Consider the following 24,807-nt stretch of genomic DNA (forward strand, 5'->3'; position numbering starts at 1 on the left):
TATAATAAACCAGTAAACATAAGTAAAATGTGTTCTGAGTTCTGTGGGCCATTCTCTCAAATTATCAAGGCTGAGGAGGGGGCCGTGGGAACCTCCAATTTATAGCCAGTTGGTCAGAAGTATGTGGGGCCCCTGGGACTTGCAACTGGCATTTAAAGTGGGGGACAGTCTTGTGGTCTTAATTTGTGTCTGAGCCCTTAACTTGTGGAGTCTGTGCTAATTCCAGGTAGTTAGTGTCAGAACTGAATCGAATTGTTGAACACTCAGTTGGTGTCTGGAGAATCAGAGAGTTGGTTGCTGGTGTTGGAAAACACCCCATCCTTCAAATTTAAAAAGCTTACATAAATAATTTAAAAATCCAATCCATTAAGACATAAAAATAAAATAAAATGAGAACATGAAAGGACAATTCACAGCAGGAAAAACAAAATGAATGACAAAAATATGGAAAAAAATCAGCCTCAATAATAATGAAATAAATGTGGATGGAAAGATTCAAGTTACCATTTTCATTGATCAAAAGAACAATGTGGTGAGGTGGTACTCCTATACTGTGGAGTGAAGTACAATTGACAACTTTTCTGCATGCAAGTTGCCAAATGAACGAAGAAACTTAAAAATACTGAATGCCCCATAATAAATTCTCCAGGATAAATTGGTATGTGGGGTCAAATGACATATATACTTAAATATTGATAGATCATGTCAAATTCCTCTTCATATAGGTATACAAAAAGATGTATCTCCCCATTTACCTGCCTGCCCATCAGTATTTTGTGAGCACGACTATTCCTCCCCTCACCCCCTCCATCTGCAATGTCCAATATGGTAGCCACAGACCACATGTTGAGTTTGAGTAGATGCAACTACTGAGTCTATGAAACATCCTAACTGAGCTACAAGTGTAAGTGTAAAATACACAATGAAACAAATACTTAGTATAAATAAAGAATGCAAAAGATCTCATTAATATTTTTATATTGATTACATGTTGAAATGATAATATTTTGGATATGATTGTGTTAAATAAAGTCTATTATCAACATTAATTTGTTCAAGTCTTCTGTTCATCTCCCTTAATAAGTTCCTGAAGTTTATCTCTCGCTCATCTTCATGTTAAATTTATTCCCGAGTATTTCATAGTTTTTATTGTCATTGTAAATGGTGTTTTGTTTACCCTCATTAGTCATTGCTTTAGTTTATGAAGGCTCTTGAGTTTCGTATATCGTCAGTTACGTAGTGGGCCACGTCACTAAATTCTCTCATCATTTGTAATCATTTTTCACTTGGATTCCATTGTGTTTTCCTGGTAAATAGTTGTATCATCCTCAAATAAGGATAAATTTAACTTCTCCTTTAAATTTTTATACTTGTATCTTTTTCTTGTCTGATTTTATTGTCCATCTTCAGAATAATGTTAAGTTATAGTGACTCAAGTGGATGTCTTTGTTTTGTCCTATGCCTTAATGGGGATGCTTCTCATATTTTTCTCACTAAACATGGTGCTGGATTTTTGGTTGATATAGAAATGTCATGTTAAGGAGGTATCCTCCTCATCTGATTTTATTGAGAGATTTTTGCAAAGCAAGAATGGATACTGAATCTTGTTAAATACCTCTTCAACATCTGTGGGGATGCTCATATGATTTTTCTTTTCTTTTTTTTATTGAAGTTACATTGGTTTATAACATTATATAAATTTCAGGTGTACATCATTATATTTTGATTTCTGTGCAGATTACATCATGTTCACCACCCAAAGACTAATTACCATCCATCACGATCATATGACTTTTTACTTTTGGTCTATGAAAATGGTGAAATGTATTCATAGATTTTCTAATATTGAACCATCCTTACATTCCCCAAAACAAACCCCACTTGGTTATGTTGTTTTAATTTTTAAATGAGCTGCTATATTATGTTTGGCTATATTTTATTTAGTATTTTTGTAATGATTTTCTTAAGTGAGATTCATCTGTAATTGCACATTTTTGTGCCTTGTTGGTATGAATATTTCATAATCAAAACTTGCAAATTTTACTTTTTTAATGCCTTAGAATAGTTTAAATAGCATTGGAGTTACTTGCATCTCAAAGGTGTGGTTGAATTCCAATCTGAATTCAGTAGACCTAGTTCTTTTTATGGGGGTTGCTTTTGAACAACGTTCTCCATTTCTTCTGTAAGAATAGGGTTTTTTTTTTTTTTAATAGAGTTTCTCTTTTCTAGGGTGAGTTTTGGTTATTCATATATTCCTAGAGAATCAAACATTTTCTCCAGGTACCCAAATTTATTTGCATAGTGTTGACAAATATTGCTTTGTAATTCCTACAATTTGCTCTGAATCTGTGGTTATCTACCCATTTTCTTTTCTTGTTTTGTGTATTTGTGCTTTCTCTTTCTTTTTATTGATTATGGTAGCTAACATATCTATTTTATTCTTTTAAAGAGCCTCATCTGGGATTTATTAGTTCTATTATTTTCTAATCAATTGATTTCTGTTTTTATCTTTACTTTTTCCTTTGTTCTGCTTTTCCTAGGTTTATTTTTGGTTCGTTTCCTAACCTTTTGAGTTGGATACTTTATTCCTTTATTTTCATGTTTATTAACACAGATAAAATATAAAATATCAATATCAATATAAAACTCTCTCTCAGCACTGCTCAAACCCTATTTTCAGGGGTCTGAATACCTAGTGCTTTAATTGTCATTATTTTGTAGATAATCTTCCATTTTGGTTTGGGTATCTTCTTTGAATCAAGAGTTGTTTAAGGCAGCATTTTAAATTTTCCAGGTGATGGAGTGGTTATAACTTTTAAAATTAACTTTTATTTTATTTATTTACTTTTACTTTTCTGAATGTATTAAGGTTGTCTCTGTGGTCTTAAATAGATTCTGGTACCAATTCCAATGTGTGGGGTTCCCCCACACCAACAAGCAATTCTTGACACAAGCTGGGTGTCCTACAATTCGACTCAATTCTGACCCTACCTGGAGATAGCATCTGATCTCACAAGTTAAGGTTTCAGTCCTACAAGACTCCCCCCCCCCCCAACTTTAGACTCCAGCTGCAAGCCCAGGCTGTTATCATGCTTCTGACAGACTGCCTATAGATCGGAGGTTCCCAAGACCTCCTCCACAGGTTCTCTAGAGTGGCTCACAAAACTCAGAGAAACATTTTACTTACTAGATCACAAGTTTATTATAAAAGGATATAACTGAGGAACAGCCAGATGGAAGAGATGCAGAGGGCAAGTCATGGGGAAAGGGTAGGGAACTTCCATGCCCTCTCCAGGCATGACACTCTCCCAGTACCTCCATGCATTCACCAATCTGGGCGCTTTCTGAACCCCTTCCTTTAGGGTTTTTATGGAGGCTTCATGACATAGGCATGATTGATTAAATCATTGGCCATCATACCATTGATTCCACTTCTAGTTCTTCTCCCCTCCCCAGAGGTTGGGGGGGGAGAGGTACTGAAAGTTCCAACTTTCCAATCACTTGGTTGGTTCCCCTGGCAACCAGCCCCCATCCTTATGTTACCTAAGGGCTTTCCAAAAGTCACCTCATTAACGTAACAAAAGACACCTTGATGTTCTTATCACAGGAAATTCCAAGGGATTTAAGAGCTCTGTGCCAGGAACTGGCGGAAGACAAAAATATTTCTTATTATAAATCACAATATCACAGGTCTAATATATAGTCAGTTTTTATGAATGTTCCACGGACAGTTGAAAAGAGAAGATGCGTTTATTGTTTTAGGGTATAGATTTAGATACATCAATTTGATATACCTTATCAATTATGTTCTTTAGTTCTTCTATATCCTCACTTTGCCCTCTCTGTGCTTCAGTTTCTTCATTGGCAAAGTGGGGTAATAATAGACCATATGTCAAAGGATTGTTGAAAGGGACACATGAGTTAATACACGAAATGTGTTTAGGAGAGTGCTTCTGGGCCTCTGTGTTCAATAAATGCTTCCAGTTTGGGGATTAATTCATCCATTGGACCTGTCACAGGCTGAGACAAGAGAATAAGAATTTACTTCCATGTGTATTTTCTTTCTATTTCTTCTTGAGTGTCCTGTCTTATTTTTCCCTCCTCCATTACCTTCCCTCACAAAAGTCTTCCCTTCCTCCTCTCCTTCACAAAGGATTTCACTGTTTTGCCTCCCCTGACAATTGACTTCCCTTTATTGTTACCGCCCAAAGGGCACGATCTGCTCACCTCAAGACAAAAGCCAATCGTCAAGAGGCAAGATGGTGGAAAAGAAAGGGCAGTTTATTGCAGCTTGCTAGCAAAGGGGAAGGTGGCTGACTAATGTCTCAAAGAACCATCTTACAGAACAAAGACTATAGGCCAGTTATATAAAGGGCTGGTCTCTGGGTGGGGGAGGCAGCTGGTCTGTGGGTGGGGACATCCATCTGACCTCCAGGTGTGGACAGACATCTGGTCTTAGTTCCTGATAGTCTTTGGTTTTCCTGGATATGCATCAGAGACCAGAGAAATGCCCTATACCCTGATCTTTTAGTTGTCCTTGATGACAGCTATCAGCATAGACTCTCTGCCCCAGGTCATCACATTCCTAAGGAACTCAAGAGAACAAAGTTGTCAACTTATAGCAGCTGGGAGGGGCCGTAAAATCCACAGAGCATGTCTGGGCAAGTTAATCACAGGTCATTCAAAGTTACAATAAGGTTTCTTTTCTACAACATGGCTTCCCTTATGTCAACCTTGTCTTGAGCCTTGAGGGAGTATCACTGTCATCTACCCTCACATAGGCCTTTGAAACAGGGAGCCAACTTGCTTTGACCATACTCAGTTGTCTATTTGCAAAAGTCCTGGTTCGGTAACACGTTCTCTCCTTCACTTTTCCTCACAAAGGACTTCCCTCCCTCACTTCCCTCACAAAGGTCTTCCCTCCCTCACCTCACCTCAAGAAGTACTAACTTCCCTTATTTTCTCTCACAAAGTCCTTCTCTCTCTCACTTTCACTCACAACCCTGACTAAAGCATTCTCTCTCGCTCACTTCCTCAAACAAAGACCTATCTTCCCTCACTCCTCCCTCTAAAAGTACTAAAATTTTCAAATATTGTGTCAAATACCATCTCTCCCTCACTTGCCCTCACAAAGTACCAACTTCCTTCACCTCCCTTCACAGGGCTTGTTCCTTTCCTCACTAATGCTTTCACTGCTGGACATAACTCTCACACTCAATTTCCCTCTGTCAACTGCCATGAAAAAGGCCTTCCCTCCCTTCTCTACCTCTCAATTCCTCCATCACTCAAGGCCCCTCAGAGTTCTAACCTTCCTCATCTCCCCCTCAAAAAGATCTTCCCTCACTGATCTCCTCCCACAAAGTTCTGATCTTTACTTCCAGTCACAGATGCCTTCCCTCCCTCATCTTCCCTAAAAAAGTTCTTTTCTGACTCACTTCCCCACACAAAGTCCTTCCCTCTCACACGTTTCTTCGAAAGGCTAACCCTCCCTCACCTTCTCTCTCAAAGGCCTCCCTCTTGAATGCACCCTCAAAAAGTCCTTCACTCCCTCTTTTCCCTTCATAAAGGCCATCCCTTCCTTCACTAAAGCCTTCCATGTCTCACCTCCCACCATTCCTTCTCTCACCTCCCCTAACAAAGTATAAACCTCTCACAAGTTCCCTCACAAAGACCTTCCCTCCCTCACCTCACCTCAAAAAGTCTTTCACTCCCTTCCCTTCCCTCACAAAATACTAATCTCTCATCTCCCTCAGAAAAGGCCTTTCTTTCCTTACATCCATCACTAATGCATTCTCTGCCTCACCTTCCTTACAAGGTCTTTCCTCCCTCACCTGCCCTCACAAAGTATTAACTTCCCTCATCTCCCCTCAAAAAAGCCTTTCCTCCCTCACCTCCTTTCACAAGGTATAAACTCCTTCATGTTCCCTCACAGATGCTTTTCTTTCTCTCATTAAGGCCTTCTCTCACTCACCTCCCCTCACAAAAGCCTTCCCTCCCTCAACTCCCCTTAGAAAGGACTAGCATTCCTCACATCTGCAGACAAAGTACTAGCCTCCCTCACCTCGTCTCACAAAGACCTTTCTACTCTTATCTCCATTCGCAAGGGTCTTGCCTCCCTGATCTCTCCTCAAAACGGCATTCCTTTCCCTCATAAATGCCCTCCACCTCTCAACTCCCCTCACAAAATGCTAACCTCTCCCACCTCCTCTCACAAAGGCCTTCTTTTCCTTCAACAATGCACCCCTGCCTCACTTACCCTCACAGTGGACTTCACTCCATCACCTTCCCTCACAAAGGTTTTCCCTCACTCATCTCTCTCAATGGTTCCCTTCCTCAAGGCCTTTCACAAGGGACAAACCTCCCTCTTCTCCCCTCATAAAGCACTCACCTCCCTCATCTCCACTCAAAAAGGCCTTCCTTCGTTCACCTCCCCTCAGAGAGTACTAACTTCCCTCACTTTCCCCTACAATGTGCTTCCCTCCCTCATCTCACCTAAAAAATACCTTCCATCTCTCACTTTCTCTCAAAACAACCTTCACTCCTTCACTTCCCCTCACAAAGCCATTTTCCCTTTCCCATTTAAAAATATTATGTGTATTTGCCTGTTTCAGGAACAATTTTATCTAAATGAAAGTGAGTAAATGATTAGGTATTCAGAGATTTGATGCATTAATATTATATAGAGAACTTATTTTTATTTAGGCTACAATCAACCCTAGGTATCAGTGGGGGATTGGTTCCAGGAACCCGAAGATACCAAAATGGTTGGTTGAATCTGTGGATGTGAAATCCTTGGCTATGGAGGACCAACTGTATCTATCTTCCTCTTAATAATCCTGTTTGATTTTCATTATCTTGAATGCTTTGTCACAGCTTAAAGGTGGATTCTTTCTGCTTTTTCCCATACTGGGAAAATATATTCACATATTTAAAAAAAACTTTTAAAAATCTAATTTAAACCAATTTCTAAGGGGGGAAGCATGCAGCTTCAGGTTTATTAGGGGCGAATGGATAGTCTCCCATAGAAAATAAAAGTCTGATTAACTGAGATGAGAGGATGCCACATCTATGAAACAAAAATAAGTTGGTATAGGAAAGAACAATTTCAAAATTTAAACCTAAAACTATGATAGTTGAAAGGAAAAACAAATATTTAAATGGGACAAATAGCAAAGTGGATGCATCTGACACATCATTTAATGAACCAAAGGATCAAACCATGGGATTTTGCCAACATGCAATACAAAAGGATGAACAAACGGAAAGGATGTGAGAAAAACTGAAACATTTAAGATAGATCCAGAAGTGTTAGCATCCATCCTTTAGTGGTCATCAGAGAGAAAAGACAAGGGAGGAATTAAACAAAAAAGTCATGGAATAGAATAAAGACATGAGTCTTGAGGGAAACAGGTGACCCAGTTCCAGCAGGACTAATGAAGATTTTCAAAGAGTGAGTTAGAGAAGTTTCCATCATTTCTCCAGACTCTAAAACAGTGTATAAACCATAGGGACTCAGATTCCTCATCTATAAAAGTGTTTATAATAGTACCTTTGTCTCAAGCTATAGTGTAGAATAAATGTATTGACGTGGAAATCCCTTAAGACATTTACTGGCACAGAGTAAGAGCAATGATAAGTGTTAGTCAAGTAAAATAACCACTTGGGCATGTTATCACTCCTTCCTATTAAATGAGAAATGATCTATAAGGGCACTTAGCATTGACCGGAAGTTGTAAGCTGGAGGCTCCCAATTCTGCCATTTAAAGGATTTGGGGCATGAGGGGGACCCAAGTTGCAGCCCTTTGGGTTATTCTCCCTAGGCCATAGACAGCAAAGTGTTTGGGCCAAGTATTCCCCGGAGATTCAGAGCCTCAATCGCATTTGCCCCTAAATCATCACATTTATTAACTAACATCTTTGTCATGTTTTCTAGAAGCAGGAGCTGCTAGCAGATGTCCTTGTTTGCCCTGCAAAAGGAAGGATTTCTGTGTGAGCTGCATCTAAGCCACCTTAGCCTGTCCTTTGATGCTCACCTCGGAATCACTCTCTCTGGTTGATAGCATCTTTGAGGCCAACTTCCTGGAATGGTAGTTTTTAACTTCGGGAGCATTGTGCTATAAAATTACTTTCAAAGATACAAGACAAGCAAAGCAAGCCATGATGCACAAGACAAATTGGCTATGCACATTCCCAAGTGTGTTCAAGGCAAAAGCATTTCAGAGAGTGGTAAATAATAACCATCATAGCTATTATTTGTTGACTTTCGACTATACGCCAGTCATTGTGTCTAATTTAATTCTCCTAAAAGTTCTGTGATGGTGACACACTATCTGCATTCCACAAATTCAGAAACACAAGCTCACATAAATTGAGTGACTTTCTTAAGGTAACAGGTAGGTAGGAAGTTTCAGAGCTGGGTTTGAATTCAGACCAATGTTTCTTTGTTTGTTTTGTAACTCTATTTTTAACTTTCTCCCTAATAATAAAGTGGACATTTATTAGCAAAGCCCTATGAGACCTCATCTTTGCTGGCCTCTCCAGTCATTTCTCTCCACTCTGCCCCTCTCTCACTGTGCTCCAGTCACACTGGTCATTTTGCTGTTCATCATCACACTGCCCTGTTCTTACCTCATGGCATTACTACTTGCTGTTCCTTCTACCTAAAATACTCTTCCTCGAAATCTCCACATTGCTCACTCCGTCTCATTGTTCAGGTCTCAACTCAAATGTCAGCTTCTCAGAGGTTTATCCACAACCTCCAGCTATAGCAGCTGTTCCTCACCCCAACACACACACACTCTCAACCACCTGCTCACCCATGAAAATGTTAACTCCTGATGGCAGGAAATTTTGACTTCTTGTTCTTCACTGTAAGCCCAGGGCCTACAACTATGTCTGATACATACTAGGCACTGAAGGTATATTTATTTCCTGAAACACTGGTATCTTTTGTAAAGTGCCATATTCATATAATATGTATATTGGTCCAAGCAGGACCAAGACTGGCTTGAGGGAGCTGGGAAAAGAGATTGGTTTGGGGTTTTATGGTGGTTAGGGGCTGGGGCTGGGGTGAGGGTTCCTGTCCATGGGCTGGGGCTTGTCTAGGTCAACTTTCTGTTAGAGTGTCTTATCAGTTTGTCCAGATGTGGGGCAGAAGGAGAAACGGGAGGAGGAGTGGGGCTTGAAAGCTGTCAGCAGTCAAACATCAAAAAATGGAGTCAGGTTTTATTACATACTACCACCCTCTCCCTCACATCACATGTCTCCTTATCTGGGCTCTGGTAATCTAAACCCTGATATCACCCACCCTCTCCTTCCCATCTCCCACCCCCAGAAACGCCAAAGCCCTTTCTTCTTTACCTGTGGGTTAAAGTGACAAGGAGGGAAATCTGTCTTCAGTGCTCAGCCACGACCCAGTCCTTGTATCCAATGTCTGCGTTAATTGTCGACCTGCCAGTCTGATCCCCCACTCTGCTGGACTTTGTGTGTACCCTCTCTTATAACACACCTGCCTCTTCCCTTTCTTTCTCTCTCCCCACCAACAGAGAACTCACAAAGACACATACATGCATATTCTTTTCAAAATGTGTTGATTTTATTAATCATCACAGTTGGAGTAGTTTTGGTGTAAGATTTAGTCTCTATGAGGTGGCTGTTTCTCCAGAGCCTCCCCTGGAGACACAGAGGATAGTTGTATTTTTCTGGGCTCTACTATGCATAAGGCATTACTTGTGAAGGCAGTGTTGTCCATGCTTTCCTGTTCCTGGACTGCCTTATTTGGATCCTTCTTTTTATGCCTTCTGTGGTAACAGACTATTATTTTCTGCCTTTTTGTTCTCTTTGGATTTCTTGAACTCTGTTGAAGGGCTAATTTTACCTTCTTGAAGATCTTCTTCAACTGGTAGGGAAAGAGAATGAGCCCAGAAGGGCATTAATTTGGAGGCAGTGGATGGGGGATGCATGGGAAGGGTGGATTTATAAAACGGGTGTGGGATGAGGAGTGGGTTTGTGCCCAACAAGGACAGGTAGGAATCTTGGGAGTGGGGTAGATGGGGAAGTAGAGGAGGACCAGGGGCAGTGTGATCTGACCTTTTCAATGTCTTTGGTGTTGGGTTGACAAGGGGTCTTCTGATTCATCCTCTCTTTGCCGCTTGCAGCTGGCTGGTTAATGCTTGTGGTTGGTGGTTCTGAATCTGTGCTGGGCTCTTGTGGTTTCCTGTTCACCTCTGCCATGTCTAAGCCAACAACGACCTGACCAACAGGGCTCCTGACCTCCCTATATACTCTCTCCCCAGGACAATGAAGAGCCATACCCTTCAGCTTTGTTTGGTTAGCAAGAAACTCCTCCTAGCCAATGGTAATATGGGGGTGGCTTAGACATCAAAATGCACCACCCCGCCACATCTGGGGAGTAGAATGCAAGGGAGGTCCAAATTCTCTGGTTAGAGAAAGGGAGCATTTCCTCAACTACCCCTAAAGAGACTTCTCAAAGTGACCTTTCACGTCTCCTCATCTCCCTTGGTTCATCGTGGTGGATCATGTGGCAGAGAGAGGGTGTTTCCTCCAAGCCCTTCCTCATGCCCACTCTATTCAGTGGTTCATTCTGTTCTCTCCCTCTCTCCACCGCTACCTAGTTTTTGTATGTGTTACCTAAAATTCCTCCAAGCAAATGAGGTCGTATATAAGTCTCAGTAGAGATGTTTATCATCCCATTTCCCTCCAACAATGGTCTTAAGGCCATTCACTACTTGGCAATCATCAAGCAACCTTCCCTGTGTGTGTGTGTGTGTGTGTGTGTGTGTGTGTGTGTGTGTTATCTGTGTGTATGTGGTCACTGGAGATACTTTGGAGAGCCTATATACCCTGCTCATATTTATAACTTTCTTCTTCCAGGAAGACTCAAGTTAGTCATCATCAGTGTTACAGGCCTCCTCCATGGCCATGGTTGAATTAACCCTTTGGTTGTGCCACAGGGGTGCCATACAAATGAGGATTAGGATCTTTTCCAGTGACAGAGGCATAAGCAGCAGCAGCAGCAGCAGCAGCATTTTGTGAGTGTTCTAGTGTATTAGTCAGGGTTCTCCAGAGAAATAGAAACAATATATACAATGAGGAATTGGCTCACATGATTATGGAGCATGAGAAGTCCCACGATCTGCACTCTGCAACCTAGAGGCCTGGGAAAGCCAGTGGTGTAATTCAGTCTGAGCCTGAAGGCCTGAGAACCGAGGGAGCAGATGGTATAAATCCCAGTCCAAGGTCAGGAGAAGATGTGATGAGATGTCCCAGCTCATCACAGAAGAAGTAGTGAGGCAGAAGAAACGGAGGAATTTCTCCTCCCTCTGGCTTTTGTTCTATTCAGGTTCTCAACAGACTGGATAATGCCCACCCACACTGTGGAAGGCAATCTACTTTACCCAGTCCACTGATTCAAATGCTAATCTCATCCGGAAACACTCTCACAGACACTCCCAGAAACAATGTTTAATCTGGGCACCCCATTGCCAGTCAAGTTGACACAAAATTCACCATCACTAGTTGGATCACATGTCACACATCACAAGGGGTCACCGCACGTTGACCCCTTGTCAACTTGGCACCCATACACATATCCTTAAACCATACTTAATCTCAAATAAAAACAATAACAAGGTCATGATTCCACCTCACATGATACAACCATCCTGGATAAAGCTGAAAATGCACTAACAAACCCCTTCCCCAGAAGAGGAGTTAAAGTCATTGAGTGATGTTTCCTTTTCTCCTTAATATCCTATAACTTAAATACTATGATGTAAGTTAACAATACTTAAATACTATGATACAGAGTCAATACACCTTATGTTATATGATAGGAGGATAAGAGAGGGAAGAAAACAGATATTTTACACACACACACACTCACAAACATACTGATTACAAAATAAGGAGAAAATATTCATGACAATTACAGTCCTTGTTTCTGTAACTCGTCACACGGTCCGACCTGGTATTTATAACTACCTTCTTTCATTGTCTGTTCCGTATTCCATTTGCCCTCAGCAAGCACCTCAGCTGATTGTGGATCTTTACCTGGTGGAGTGAACCCAACCTTGATCTCTGAAGGGTCTGGGCCATTAGTAGTCCTGCACGGATTGGGTTGTAATTTTCCATTGACCTTAATCATAGGACATAATACTAAGGGGTTTAATAATAAGAGACACCTTTATATCTCCCGTACTCCAGACATAGTTTTCCTTATCTCCATTCCCTAGTGTGGAGTAGCAGTCCAACGTCCCTTTGGTAGTTAGGATCAATCACTGCAGCCAGCACAGTAACTCCCTTCTTTGCCTGTTGATTCACAGAAGGGGCTCAAAGGCGCCGGGTGGCAGCCTTAACTTCCAGTTCAAGGGAAGCATTCCTTCCTCTGAAACTAAGATCTTTAGGCCAGCAGAGCATAGGGTCACAGGAACAGGAAGCAAAAGTTTTGTTAGTGGGTCACTAGGGGTAATAGTGAGTGGTCCCACCACCATTTCCACCCCTTGGTTCCTGGACCCATGAATCCTTATTATTGGAGAAACAGCCTTCCGGAGGACCTTGTCCCAGCCCTGTAAAGTATTGTCACCTAGCTGGCACTGTATAACTGAGTCTTCAAAAGGCCATTCCATCGTTCTGTCAAGCCAGCTGCTTCGGGATGGTGGGGAACATGGTAGGAACAGTGAATTCCATGAGCGTGGGCCAATTGCCACACTTCTTTTGCTGTGAAGTGAGTTCCTTCATCAGAAGCAATGTTGTGTGGAATACCGTGAAGAAGATAAGATATTTTGTAAGCCCATGGACGGTAGTTTGGGCAGAAATATCTTGTGCAGGGAAGGAAAATCCATATCCAGAGTAAACGTCTATTCCAGTAAGGACAAAACGCTGCCACTTCCCTGATAGAAGTGGTCCAATGTAATCAACCTGCCACCAGGTAGTCGGGTGATCACCCTGGTGAATGGTGCCATGTTGAGGGCTCAGTGTTGGTCTGTTGCTGGAAGATTGGGCACTCAGTGGCTGTAGCCAGGTCAGTCTTGGTGAGTGGAAGTCCATGTTGCAGAGTCCGTGCATCACCTCCATCCCTGCCACCATGGCCACTTTGTTCACAAGCCCATTGGGCAAACACAGGACTGGGGCTGAGCAAACACAGGCTGGAGAAAGGGGCAGACTGGTACCCACAGAACGGTTCATCCTATCCACTTGAATATGAAAATCCCCCTCTGCTGAGGTCGCCCTTTAGTGAAAATTCACAGGGGACACAGATATCATCACACTTTTTGCCCAGAGAGGCCTGTCCACATACCTCTTCTTCAGACTTCCCTGTCACCCATTTTCCAATCGCGTTCCTTCCAAGTCCCTGACCTCCAGCCAGACCACTGGTCAGAGCCCATGGACTGGTATATAATCACACATCTGGCCATTTCTCCTTCCAAGCAAAGTGAACAACCAGGTGCACTGATTGAAGTTCTGCCTACTGGGAGGGTTTCCCTTCACCACTGTCCTTCAGGGTAGTCCCAGAGTGGGGCTGTGGTGTTGCAGCTGTCCACCTGTGGGTGGTGCCTACACATGGTGCAGAACCATCTGTAAACCAGGCCCAAGTCTTCTCTTCCTCTGCCAACTGATCAGAGGGAACTCCCCCACGAGGCCACAGGTGCAGGCTGGGAGAGAGAAAGTCGTGTGGCAGGAGCGGGGACCATGGCCGTTTGTACCACTTCTTCGTGGAACTCATTGGTGCCTTCAGGGCCTGCTCAGGCCTGGTTACATCTATATCACTTCCATTTGACGATGCAGCACTGCCATGTACCCCCAACTTCATGGCTTGGTCAGATAACACTCAGTTCATGAGGGGCAGCTCAAGTCGCAAGGTAACTTGGTGGCCCATGGTTAGGCGTTCAGTCTCTACAGAGGCCCAGTAGCTGGGGCCAAAAGCTGTTTCTCAAAAGGAGAGTAGTTAAGTGCAGATGATGGCAGTGCCTTGCTCCACAATCCTATAGGGGCTTGCCAGAAGCTCCAAACAGCATCCCTATTCGCCACTGATACTTCAAACAGCGTTGGATCTGCTGGATCACATGGCCCAAGTGGCAGAGTAGGTTGCACGGCAGCCTGGACCTGTTGCAGAGCCTGCTCTTGTCCTGGGCCCCACTCAAAGCCAGCAGCTTTTCGGGTCACTCGGTAAACAGACGAGGGTAACACATCTAAATGGGGAATATGTTGCTTCCCCAAATCCAAAGGGGCCCAGTAGGCCTTGTGACTCCTTTTTGGTATAAGAGGGGCCAGATGCAGCAACCTATCCTTCACCTCAGAAGGGATATCCCAACATGCCCCACACCACTGGACCCCTAGAAATTTCACTGAGGTAGAAGACCCCTGAATTTTTGTTGGACTTATTTCCCACCCTCTGACACGCAGCTACCTTACCAGTAAGTCTGGAGCAGTTGCTACTTCTTGCTCACTAGGCCAAATCAGCATAATGTCATCAATGTGGTGGACCAGCACAATATCTTGTGGAAGGGAAAGGCACTCAAGATCCCTGCAAACTAAATGATGATATAGGGGTGGAAAGTTGATATACCCATGAGGTAGGATGGTGAAGGTGTATTGCTGCCCTTGCCAGCTGAAAGCAACTGCTTCTCGTGGCCTCCTGGACAGGGATGGAGAAAAAGGCATTTGCCAGCTCAGTAGCTGCATACCAGGTTGCAACAGAGATGTTAATTTGCTCAAGCAATGTCACCACATCTGGTATAGCAGCCGCCATTGAAGTCACCACCTGGTTAAGCTTACAGGAATCCACTGTCATTCTCCAAGATCCATCTGTCTTCTGCACCAAATAGGCCAAATAGGTGAGTGCAATGGCAATATGGAGGGAATCACCACTCCTGCCTCTTTCTAGTCCTTGATGGTGGCACTAATCTCTGAAATCCCCTCAGGTATGCAGTATTCCTTTTGGTGTACTCTTGTCTTAGGTAGAGGTAGTTCTAGTGGCTTCCACTTGGCCCTCACTCCACAGGTCATGGAACCAATGTGGGGATTCTGCCAGCTGCTGAGAATGTCTATTTCAATTATGTGTTCTGGGACTGGGGAAATAACCACAAAATGGTTTCAGGAACCCACTGGGCCCACTGTGAATCGGACTTAAGCTAAAACTCCATTGATCACCTGGCCTCCATAACCTCCTACTCTGACTAGTGGACCAGAGTGAGTGATGCTTTGGGTCTCCTGGAATTAGCATCAGTTCAGAGCCAGTGTCCAGTGGTCCCTGAAAGGACTGATTATTTCCTTTTCCCCAATTCAGAATCACACTGATAGAAAGCTGTTGGTCCCTTTGTGGAAGGCTGGGAGAAAGATTGACAGTATACATTTTTGGGAATGTACTGAGGTCCTTCCTCAAGCAAACCCACCTCCTCTTCATTCAAGGAGTTCTGGTCTAGAAACTAGTTCAAATCTGGTGCTTGACTGGGGGACTGTGACTCTCTGTTTCTATGATTCAAGTTAGATTTTAGTTCACTAGATCTAAAACTCCTCTCCTTATAGAGATCAAGTAAGAACTTAATAGGCTTCTGTTATGGATTGAATTGTGTTCCCCCAAAATTCATATGTTGAAGCCCTAACCCCCAATGGGACTATATTTGGAGATAGGGCCTTTAGAGAGGTAAATAAGGTCAAATGAGTCATAGGGTGAGGCCCTAATCCAAAATTATTGGTGTCCTTATAAGATGAGGAAGAGACACTAAAGATACAGGCACACAGAGAAAAGGCCGTGTGTGGACATAGCGAGATTTCAGCCATCTTCAAGCCAAGGAGAGAGGCCTCAGGCAAAAGCAACCCTTTTGTCACTTTGATCTTGGACTTCTAGCCTCCAGAATTGTGAGACAATAAATTTCTGTTGTTTAAGCCATGCAGTCTGTAGCATTTTGTCATGGTAGCCCTAAGTAAAGAACACAACTTCCTACCTATTTCACTTCTAGGAGCATCATGATCAGTTAGCCAACATCATAGGTCTCCATGAGTCAGAGTATTCTGATTGCCGCTTTGACTCTGCTGTCCATTATGGTAACCACACCTACCTTGCCTTTGGCTATTGAGTGCTGCCACTTGGCCCCCGCCACCCGCAGGATCTAATAACTCCTGTTGCATTTAGATTTCCCAATTCAGTGGCAGCAATTTTCACTGTAAGTTCTGGCCTACAGACAAGAGTGGTCATGTAGCTCTTCAAAGATACTGGGTATCCCCTCACAAATTTATTTCTCACAGTTGTGGTGAAGGTGTGTCCTCTACACCCTCCCAGCGTGGATGAGTAGGTATTAAATGACACATCCTCTCTCATGTACCACTCTCATTAAGCTTTTGAATCCCTCCCTCTACAGTATACCAATGTAAGTCTGGCATTTCAAGTTAATTTACTGTGGGCCACCTTTCAGCCCATGTTTCAGCCAAAACAACCAAAGAAACTGTTAGAGCCCTTTTTAACTCCCCAAACTGCAACACTGAATACACAATCGCTGCTTACCGGGACCATATCGATAAATTTGGCCTGATTCAACTTTATGTTCCTTCCACCATTATCTCACACCCTTAATATCCATTCCCACACATATTCCCCAGATTTGTCTGTATAAATTAGAAAAATTATGCAGTTCTTTTGGAGTGTAGCACACTTCCCCATAGGTCACATTTTGCGCCTTACCTTTAGGGGCCTGCTAGGACTTGAGTCTAGCTATAGGTCTAGAAACAAAAAGGGAGGAGTGGAGGTGGGTCCTGAGGAGAAACATCGGTGTCTCTTGAGGCAAATACTGCAGGGGAGGCTATTACAGTTTCCTCAGGCAATGCAAGTTTAATGTCCTCAGATAGGGGTGGAAAGCTTGCTTCTACTGGCAAAGAATTTGGGAGTTCAAAGTCCCCACCTTCATCACTGTCTTCCCATATATTCCCATTCTGATTTTCACCCACACTTTGACACTTAACACTCTACAGGGTTGGGAATTCAATTTTCATTGCAAGTCAACCACTCTCAAGATGAGATTCTGGGTTTGGTTTTCAGAAAACTCAGCTCTGTGGCTACAGGAGATAGGGATCTCTTTCAGGGCAGATACAGAAGCTTTCAGGTCATTTATGTGACACTTGAGCTGAGAATTCGAATCCCTGAGCTCATCTTTTTTCTCCCTCCACTTTGTCCAGTGACATTAAACAGCCAACTCATTATGTTCACTAGTTTGACAAAAATGTTCTCAAGTTTCATATACACGGCCACCCAGAACCTTGTCTCTTTTTAGTGTTTGATCAGTAGTATCCAATGGTGATATTTTGCATATCTCTATTACCATATCATGTCATGGACTATCAGTGTCCTCTTTATTACTGGAAGTAAGAGTCATTAGTGTCTTTAAATCTAATCACACTGGAGAACTGATTCCAGAAACCTCAGAACCAATTCAGAAAACTCATTCTTAAGATTCTGTTCTTCAATAACCTCTCTTGGTACCAAAATCTGTATTAGTCAAGGTTCTTCAAAAAAACAGAACCATTGGATCCTGTGGGTGAGGACCTACACACCACTTGTGAAGCCATGCTGTGGTGGCATCCCATACAAAGCAGAGGAAGATGGGCACAGATGCTAGCCCAGGGCCAATCTTCCTCAGCAAAAAGAGGAGGATTGGCAATGGATGTGAGCTCAGGGCTAATCTTCCTAAAATAATAATAATAATAATCAAGGCAAAGAGGCATATTTGGGGTGGCGAATTCTGATCCCCCACAGTAGGAATGTAAAATGGTACAGCCACTAGGGAAAGCATGGAAACACTATGAATTATAGAGATTCCTCAAAAAATTAAAAATAGAACTACTATGTGATCCAGCAATCCTACTTCTGGGTATATATCCAAAAGAACTGAAAACAGGATCTTGAAGAGATATTTGCAGACCTATGTTCATTGCACCATTATTCAAAATAGCCAAAAAGTGGAAGCAACCTAAATGTCCATCGATGGATAAATGGACAAAGAAACACGGTATATACATACAATGGAGTATTATTCAGCCTTGAGAAAGAAGGGAATTTTGTCATAGGCTACAACAGGGATAAACCTTAAGGACCTTAAGCTAAGTGAAATAAACCAGTCAGAAAAAGAAGCAGAAAAAAAAAACAGAACCAATGGAGTGTGTGCGTATGTGAGTGCTTGTGTGTGCATGCATGTGTATGCGTGTGTGTGTGTGTGTATAGAAAGAGAGAGATAGAGAGATTATAAGGAACTGGCTCACAGGAGTGCGGAGGAGGGCAAACCCAAATTTTGCAGGGTAGGCCACCAGGCTGGAGACTTAGGGAAGAGTTGATGTTGCAGTTCAAGTCCAAAGAAAGTCTGCTGGCAGAATCCCCTCTTGCTCAGGGGAGGTCAGTTTTTTTCAGGGTAAAGCCTTCAACTGGTTGGATGAGACCCACCCACATTACGGGGTATAATGTGTTTTACTGAAAATCTACCGATTTAAATGTTAACCTCATCTAAAAAATAACTTCTCAGAAATACCTAGAAAAATGTTTGATAAAATAACTGGGTACTGTGGCCTAGCCAAGTTGACACACAAAGTTAAGCATCAGAGTTTCTTACATATGACAGCAAAAGCACAGCCACAAAAGAAAACAAAAAGAGAGAGAGAGAGAAATTGTAGGCCGTCCAAATCAAAAACTTTTGTGCATCAAAGGACTCTGTCTAGAAAGCGAAAGGACAGCCCACAGGGTGGGAGAAACACTTGCAAATCATATAACTGATAAGGGCCTATTTTCCAGAACGCATAAAGAACTGTTGCAGCTCAACAAGAAAAAGAAAGGCAACCCAGTTAAAAAATGGACAAAGGACTGGAATCGACATTTCTCCAAAGGGCAGAAGTACAAATGGCCAAGAGGCACACGAAAAGATGCTCAACATCATTAGCCATTAGGGAAATGTGAATCAAACCCACCGTGAGCTACCACTTCACACCCACTAGGATGGCTATTGTTAGCAAACAACAGACGCGGAAAATAGCAAGTTTTGGCGAGGATGTGGAGAAGTCGGGACCTTCATACGCTGCTGCTGGGAGTGCGATGTGGTAGAGCCGCTGTGGAAATCACTTGGGCGGTTCCTCCATAAGTTAAACGTAGAATTACCTCACGACCCCGCAATCCTACTCGCAGATATCTACCCCAAAGCACTGCAAACAGGTGTTCCCACAGAACCCTGTACGGGAACGCTCACTGCCGCGCTATTCACAACAGCCACGAGGTGGAGATCACCCAAACGTCTATCAACTGATGGACGGATGGATACACAACGTGTGGTCTCTCCAGACAACGGAATCTTATTGGCCCGAAAAGGAATGAAGCGCTGATTCGTGCTGCCCCGTGGATGACCCATAGCGAAAACATGATGGCTAAGGGAAAGCAGCCAGACACAAGAGGCCACCTCTTGATCGTATGACTCCATCTGTAGGAAGTCTCCAGAATAGGCAAACCTCTGACAGGGAGCCCAGGAGTGGTTGCCTGGCTGCTGGGGGGCAGGTGCCGGCTGGGGGCCGGCCAGGGGCTGGGGGGGGGCCAGTGGGAAGCGACTGCCTGACGGGTACAGGGGTTTCTTTCCCGGGTGGTGCCCACGTTTTGGATCTGGGTAGTTGTGACGATCGCCTGACCGCGCGAGTGTCCACTTGGTGGCACCGGATCGTCCAAGTCTGTCGTCTTTTTCCGTCCACGTTCCCATCCGGTGGAAAGGGAGTGTTCCCTCAAAGAGAGGGTCCAGGGCGCAGGGCGAGCGGGCTCGTGCGGCGCCCTTTCGCTGCAGGCCCAGGCCCGCCATTTCCGGGAGCCAATGGGAAAGCAGTGACGTCACCGGATCGACGTGTCAGCGAGCGTGCGCCCCGACCAATGGGGGGGCCGGTGCGTGGTCGCTAGGATACGGAGTAGGGGCCGAGTACCCGCCGTCTTGAGAGCTTGGGACCCACCGACCCACCTCACCTCACCTCACCTCACCTCACCTCACCTCACCTCACCTCACCTGAGCGACCCGGACTGAGCTGAACCTCATCCCACCGCAGAAGAGCTAGTCCCGTCGAGCAGAAGGCGCGGCTCAAGCCCAGCATGCCCGGGAACCGGAGCCGTCGTCGTCGTCGTCGTCGTCGTCGTCGTCGTCGTCGTCGAGGGTCGTCTGGTGGCCAGAGTCGGCCCCGCTCCCGCACCGCCCGAGCGGAGCTATCGTTCTCTGTGAGCCACGTGGAGCGCCTCCTGCGGGAGAGCCACTACACCCGGCGCCTGAGCCCCTCCACCCCGGTCTTCCTGGCCGCCGTCGTCCAGTACCTGACGGCCAAGGTCCTGGAGCTGGCGAGCGACGAGGCCCACAACAGCGGCAGGAGGCGCATCACCCCAGAGCTCGTGGACATGGCGGTCCACAACAACGCGCTGCTCAGCGGCTTCTTTGGGGCTACGACCATCTCCCAGGTGGCCCCGACCCGGGAGTAGCTGCCCGGCGTGACCCGGGTCCGCGGGCCTCGGTTGGCCGGCCGGCCGTCCACCCAGCCGGCCGTGCGTCCGCCCGTCGGGCGCCAGGCCGGCGCACAGCCCCGGGGCGGCCCCAGCCTGTCTGGTGCCTTGGGCACAGTCATGGAAAAATCAATAAAGTGTTTGAGGAAACCCGTGTGCGTGCCTCGGTCACTCTGCGTGGGAGGTGCTGGTGCTGGGACATCCCTCCTTGGAGGGGTGGGGGCCGGCGGGGGTCTGGCTGGGGGTGGTGGGGAGGAGTCGCGGACGACAGAGAGGAGCGGTGGACAGTGCGGGGTGGGGTGGGGCCCCGCGAGCGAGAGGCTGGCTGCGGTGGGGTCGGGGGTGAGGCTGGGGTACGGAAGACTCCGCCATCGGCCCTGAGCAAGTCAGAGCCCAGCCAAGTCCCCAGAAGGACGGTCTTCGCTGGGGTGGAGCTCCAGACCAGGACTGCGGCGTCGTGACCCGGTGAACTCGCAATGGCGACCGGGGGTGGCGCGTGGGGGGTGCGGGGTGCGGGACGCGGGGGAGGAGGCGGACAGAGCGGTTGGCAAGGACCCCAACCGGGCAGGGGCTTTGACGCGGAGAAGACGGAGGAGGGACGGGCGCTCGAGAAATGATTGGCAAAGTCGGGATTAGGGCCACGCGGACCCCGAGTTTAGTTTTGGTCGCGTTCCCTTGGAGACGCTAGGAGACGCCCCTAGCAACCTGGGCAAACGAGCTGTCACCTAGCAACAGCGGGCGCCCGGCCAGGCCCCGCCCCGGGGTCCCCGATTTGCATACGCCGCTCGCAGCCGGGCCAGGCCCCACCCCAGGATTTCGGATTTGGATACGCAGCTTGCCCAAGGCAAGGCTCCTCCATTCAACATTCTTGCATGTGAACCTGGCCCCTGCAGAGGCATTTCCCCAGAACCCTTAATTTGCATACGTAACTTGCGCTGGACCAGGCTCCACCTCTGATCACTGGATTTGCATATCGCCAAGGAAAAGGCGCCTTAGGGTCTGAAAGGCAGAGTAATAACTGAGTCTGAGACCCGTGTTTGTAAATTCATGCTATTTCTGTATGCCTCATGTAGTCTGAATTTGATCAGCAAGAACTTTTATGCCCACTCCTGCCCTGCTAGCGTACTAGTCCTTTACTGAACCTTAATTTCTTCATTTTTTTACAGTGAGAGCATAACGCCTGCCCTCCGTTTCAGAATAGTGATTAGAAGACTTAAAGAGAAATTATATTATATGCCCGTATAAGTTTATAGACAGATATATGTATATATATAATATATAACATAAATTATATTTTTAAAATATATAAAAATATAGTTGTGCCAAAATAAGGATTTGCTAAGTATTATGGGAAGTACTATATGCAGTCCATGATACTGTATTATTTCTTCTTTGTTTTTCATTTTATTTTTTGTGTTATACAATAAAATCCACCTCTCTTGGAGCCCAGTTCTATGAGTTTAACACATGTATAGAGGGATGTATCCACCACCACATTCAGGACACGGAACAGCTCCATCAAACCAGAAAAGTCCCTAATCTGGTACGACTGTCCCTTTTTAGTCGTTGTGATTTTTTGTTAAATTAACACTTGTTAAACAGAACCCCAGGTGAGGCGTCGGATGGCGAGCCAAGGTTCGACAAAGACCACCAGGAAAAGTGAAATAGAGAAGTGTATTACTCACAGGTCCTGAGGAGGTACACAGCAAGCCTGGTGAGCCACACCGGAAGGTTAAGGTCGGGTACAAGAAGAGAGTAAGCGGCAGGACCTGGGGCATATGCCTTTCTTAGGGTCCACGCGTGAAGTGTCTCTGGGGTTCCAGGGCGGAGGCTGGATTGGTCAATTCAAAACAACAACACAAAAAGAGTAGAGTTTTGGTAAGCTCTGTGGGAGTCTTATCTAAGCGACCCACAAAGGGAAGGAGCTGGGAGACAAGAGAGACTGTGTCTCACCAGGGGCTTTCAATACACCACGACCATTATACATCATGGGCATTGAGGAAGTCATATCAGGTACTTACACTTACTTGTGCCTTGCTGGCTGCCATCTAGGGCATGCACTTGGGGGTAGACTAGTGTCAGCTCAAGGCCCCTGCAGCTACTTTGCCACAAAAATAGATGCAGAGGCAGCAATATTTTGGAGTAGTCTAAACTCTCAACATTGGTCAAACCCTTTCCTGAGACCTAACCCCCGACAACTACTGTTCTGTTCTCAGTCTCTATGGAACTGCCTTTCCCAGAATGTCTTGTAAGTGGATGCATACAGTATGTCACCTTTTGAGACTGGCTCCTATCACTCAACACGGTGCTTTGAGGTTCATCTAGGTCGTTGTGTGTATCAATAGTTATGTTTTATTGTCAAGTATTATTCCATTATATGGATGTACCACATTTTGTTTAACCATTTGCCTATTGTAGGACATTTTGGTTGTTTCTAGGTTTTGGCAATTTTGAATAAAGCTGCTACAAACATTAATGGATACGTTTTTGTATGAATATAAATTTTTCACGTCTCTAGGATAAATACCCAGGAGTTGGACTGCTGGCTCATATGAAAAGTTCCCTCAGGCCCCTTCCCAATTGGTTTCGCCCTCATCCCCTAGAGGCAACCGTTGTTCTTATTTTTTTCCACCACGTATTAGTTTCGCCTGCTCTAGAACTTCAAATAAATGGAATCACACATGTAGTTACTTGCTTTTTTTTTTGAGGAAGATTGGCGCTGAGCTAACATCTGTTGCCCATCTTCCTCTCTTTTTTCCTTTTTTTCTCCCCAATGCCCCAGTACATAGTTGTACATCCTAGTTGTAGGTCCTTCCAGTTGTTCTATGTGGGTGGCCGCCTCAGCATGGCTTGATGAGCTGTGAGTAGGGCCGTGCCAAGGATCCAAACTGGCGAACCCCGGGTCGCAAATCGGCACACGAGAATTTAACTGCTGCACCACGGGGCTGGCCCCCATGTAGTTACTTTCAGTGAGGTCTCTTTTTAGATCCACCCGCACTGTTGTGTGTATCAATGATTCATTCCTTTTTATCACTTAGTGTTATTTAGCTGTATTGATAAACCACTTTGTGTATACATTCAACTGTTGATGGACATCTGGTCTTTTTTCAGTTTTTTATTATTATGGAAAAAGCTGCCCTGAACGCTTGTGTTCTAGTTTTTGTGTGCACACATGCTTTCATTTCCCTTGGGTAATTCCTAAAAGTGGAAGTGTTAGGTAGTAGGTTAGGCGCATATCCAGCTTTATAAGAAACTGCTAAATTGTTTTCAAAAGTGTTTGTACCATTTTACACTCCCACACTGTGTGAGGGTTCCTGTTGTTCCATATTCCTGCCAACATTTGGTGTTGTCAGCTGGTTACTTTTAGTTATTCTGGTGGATGTATGGTGATATCTCACTGTGGTTTTAATGTGAAATTACCTAATGACTAAAGATGTTGAGCATATTTTCAAGTTGCCAAAAGAGTGGTGCTAAGATCTTCAACATGATTGTAATTTTTCCAATGTATAAATAACCATTCCAGCTTTCTCATACCTTCTGTTTGTGTGGTATATGTTTATACGTCCTTTTACTTTCAATCTTTCTGTCTTTTTATTTAAAGAGCATCTCTTTTTAAAATTTTATTTTGTTGTGATAACACTTAAAACAAGATCTGGCCTCTTAAATTTTTTAGTGTACGATACATTATTGTTGACTATAGGTACAATGTTATACAGCAGATCTCTAGAATTTATTCACCTGGTTTATGTGAAACTTTATGCCTGTTGATTAGTAACTCCCCATTTTCCCCTCGCCTCAGGCCCTGGCAACTATCATTGCACTCTTTGATTCTATGAATTTAACTATTTTAGATACCTCACTTAAGTGGGATTGTATGGTGTTTTTCTTTCTGTGACTGGCCTATTTCACTTAGCATAATGTCCTCAAGGTTCATCCGTATTGTTAAAGAGCATCTCATATAGACAGCATATAGTTGAGTCTTGCTTTTGTATACAGTGTGATTATCAGATTAGTCTGCTATGTTGCCAGAACTGAAAGTAAGTCCTATGCATATTTTGAAGATGTTGGAACCAAGTTTTAGTTGGAATCCAAGCTCAAAATACTCTTTGCTCGCCTTTCCCCAACAGTCTTTGCATAATAGAAGGTTTTCACAAGCTCAATGTACTAGGAGTGGGAACTCAGCATCTAGTTCCCCATTCCACTTCTTGCTCCAGACATTTTTCTTTTACATGTACAATGATTTCTGGAATTTAAAAGTTTTAATTAAGATCGTTAGAGTTTTTTAAAAAATT

The 24,807-nt window shown here is 44.4% G+C and overlaps 1 protein-coding gene and 1 pseudogene across 1 annotated transcript; one reads left to right on the top strand and one right to left on the bottom strand.

Annotated features, from left to right (window-relative positions):
* Positions 1-11,947: 11,947 nt before the first annotated feature.
* LOC131400422 (uncharacterized) lies at positions 11,948-15,373 on the bottom strand (annotated as a pseudogene).
* A 4,743-nt stretch (positions 15,374-20,116) lies between these two features.
* Positions 20,117-20,524, top strand: LOC131400423 (histone H2A-Bbd type 2/3-like). The gene has a single exon (XM_058535155.1). The coding sequence runs from the start codon at positions 20,117-20,119 to the stop codon at positions 20,492-20,494; it is 378 nt and encodes a 125-aa protein (XP_058391138.1). The 3' UTR covers positions 20,495-20,524.
* Positions 20,525-24,807: the final 4,283 nt, after the last annotated feature.

Source organism: Diceros bicornis, chromosome X (assembly GCF_020826845.1).
Source record: "Diceros bicornis minor isolate mBicDic1 chromosome X, mDicBic1.mat.cur, whole genome shotgun sequence".
Classification (NCBI taxonomy): domain Eukaryota; kingdom Metazoa; phylum Chordata; class Mammalia; order Perissodactyla; family Rhinocerotidae; genus Diceros; species Diceros bicornis.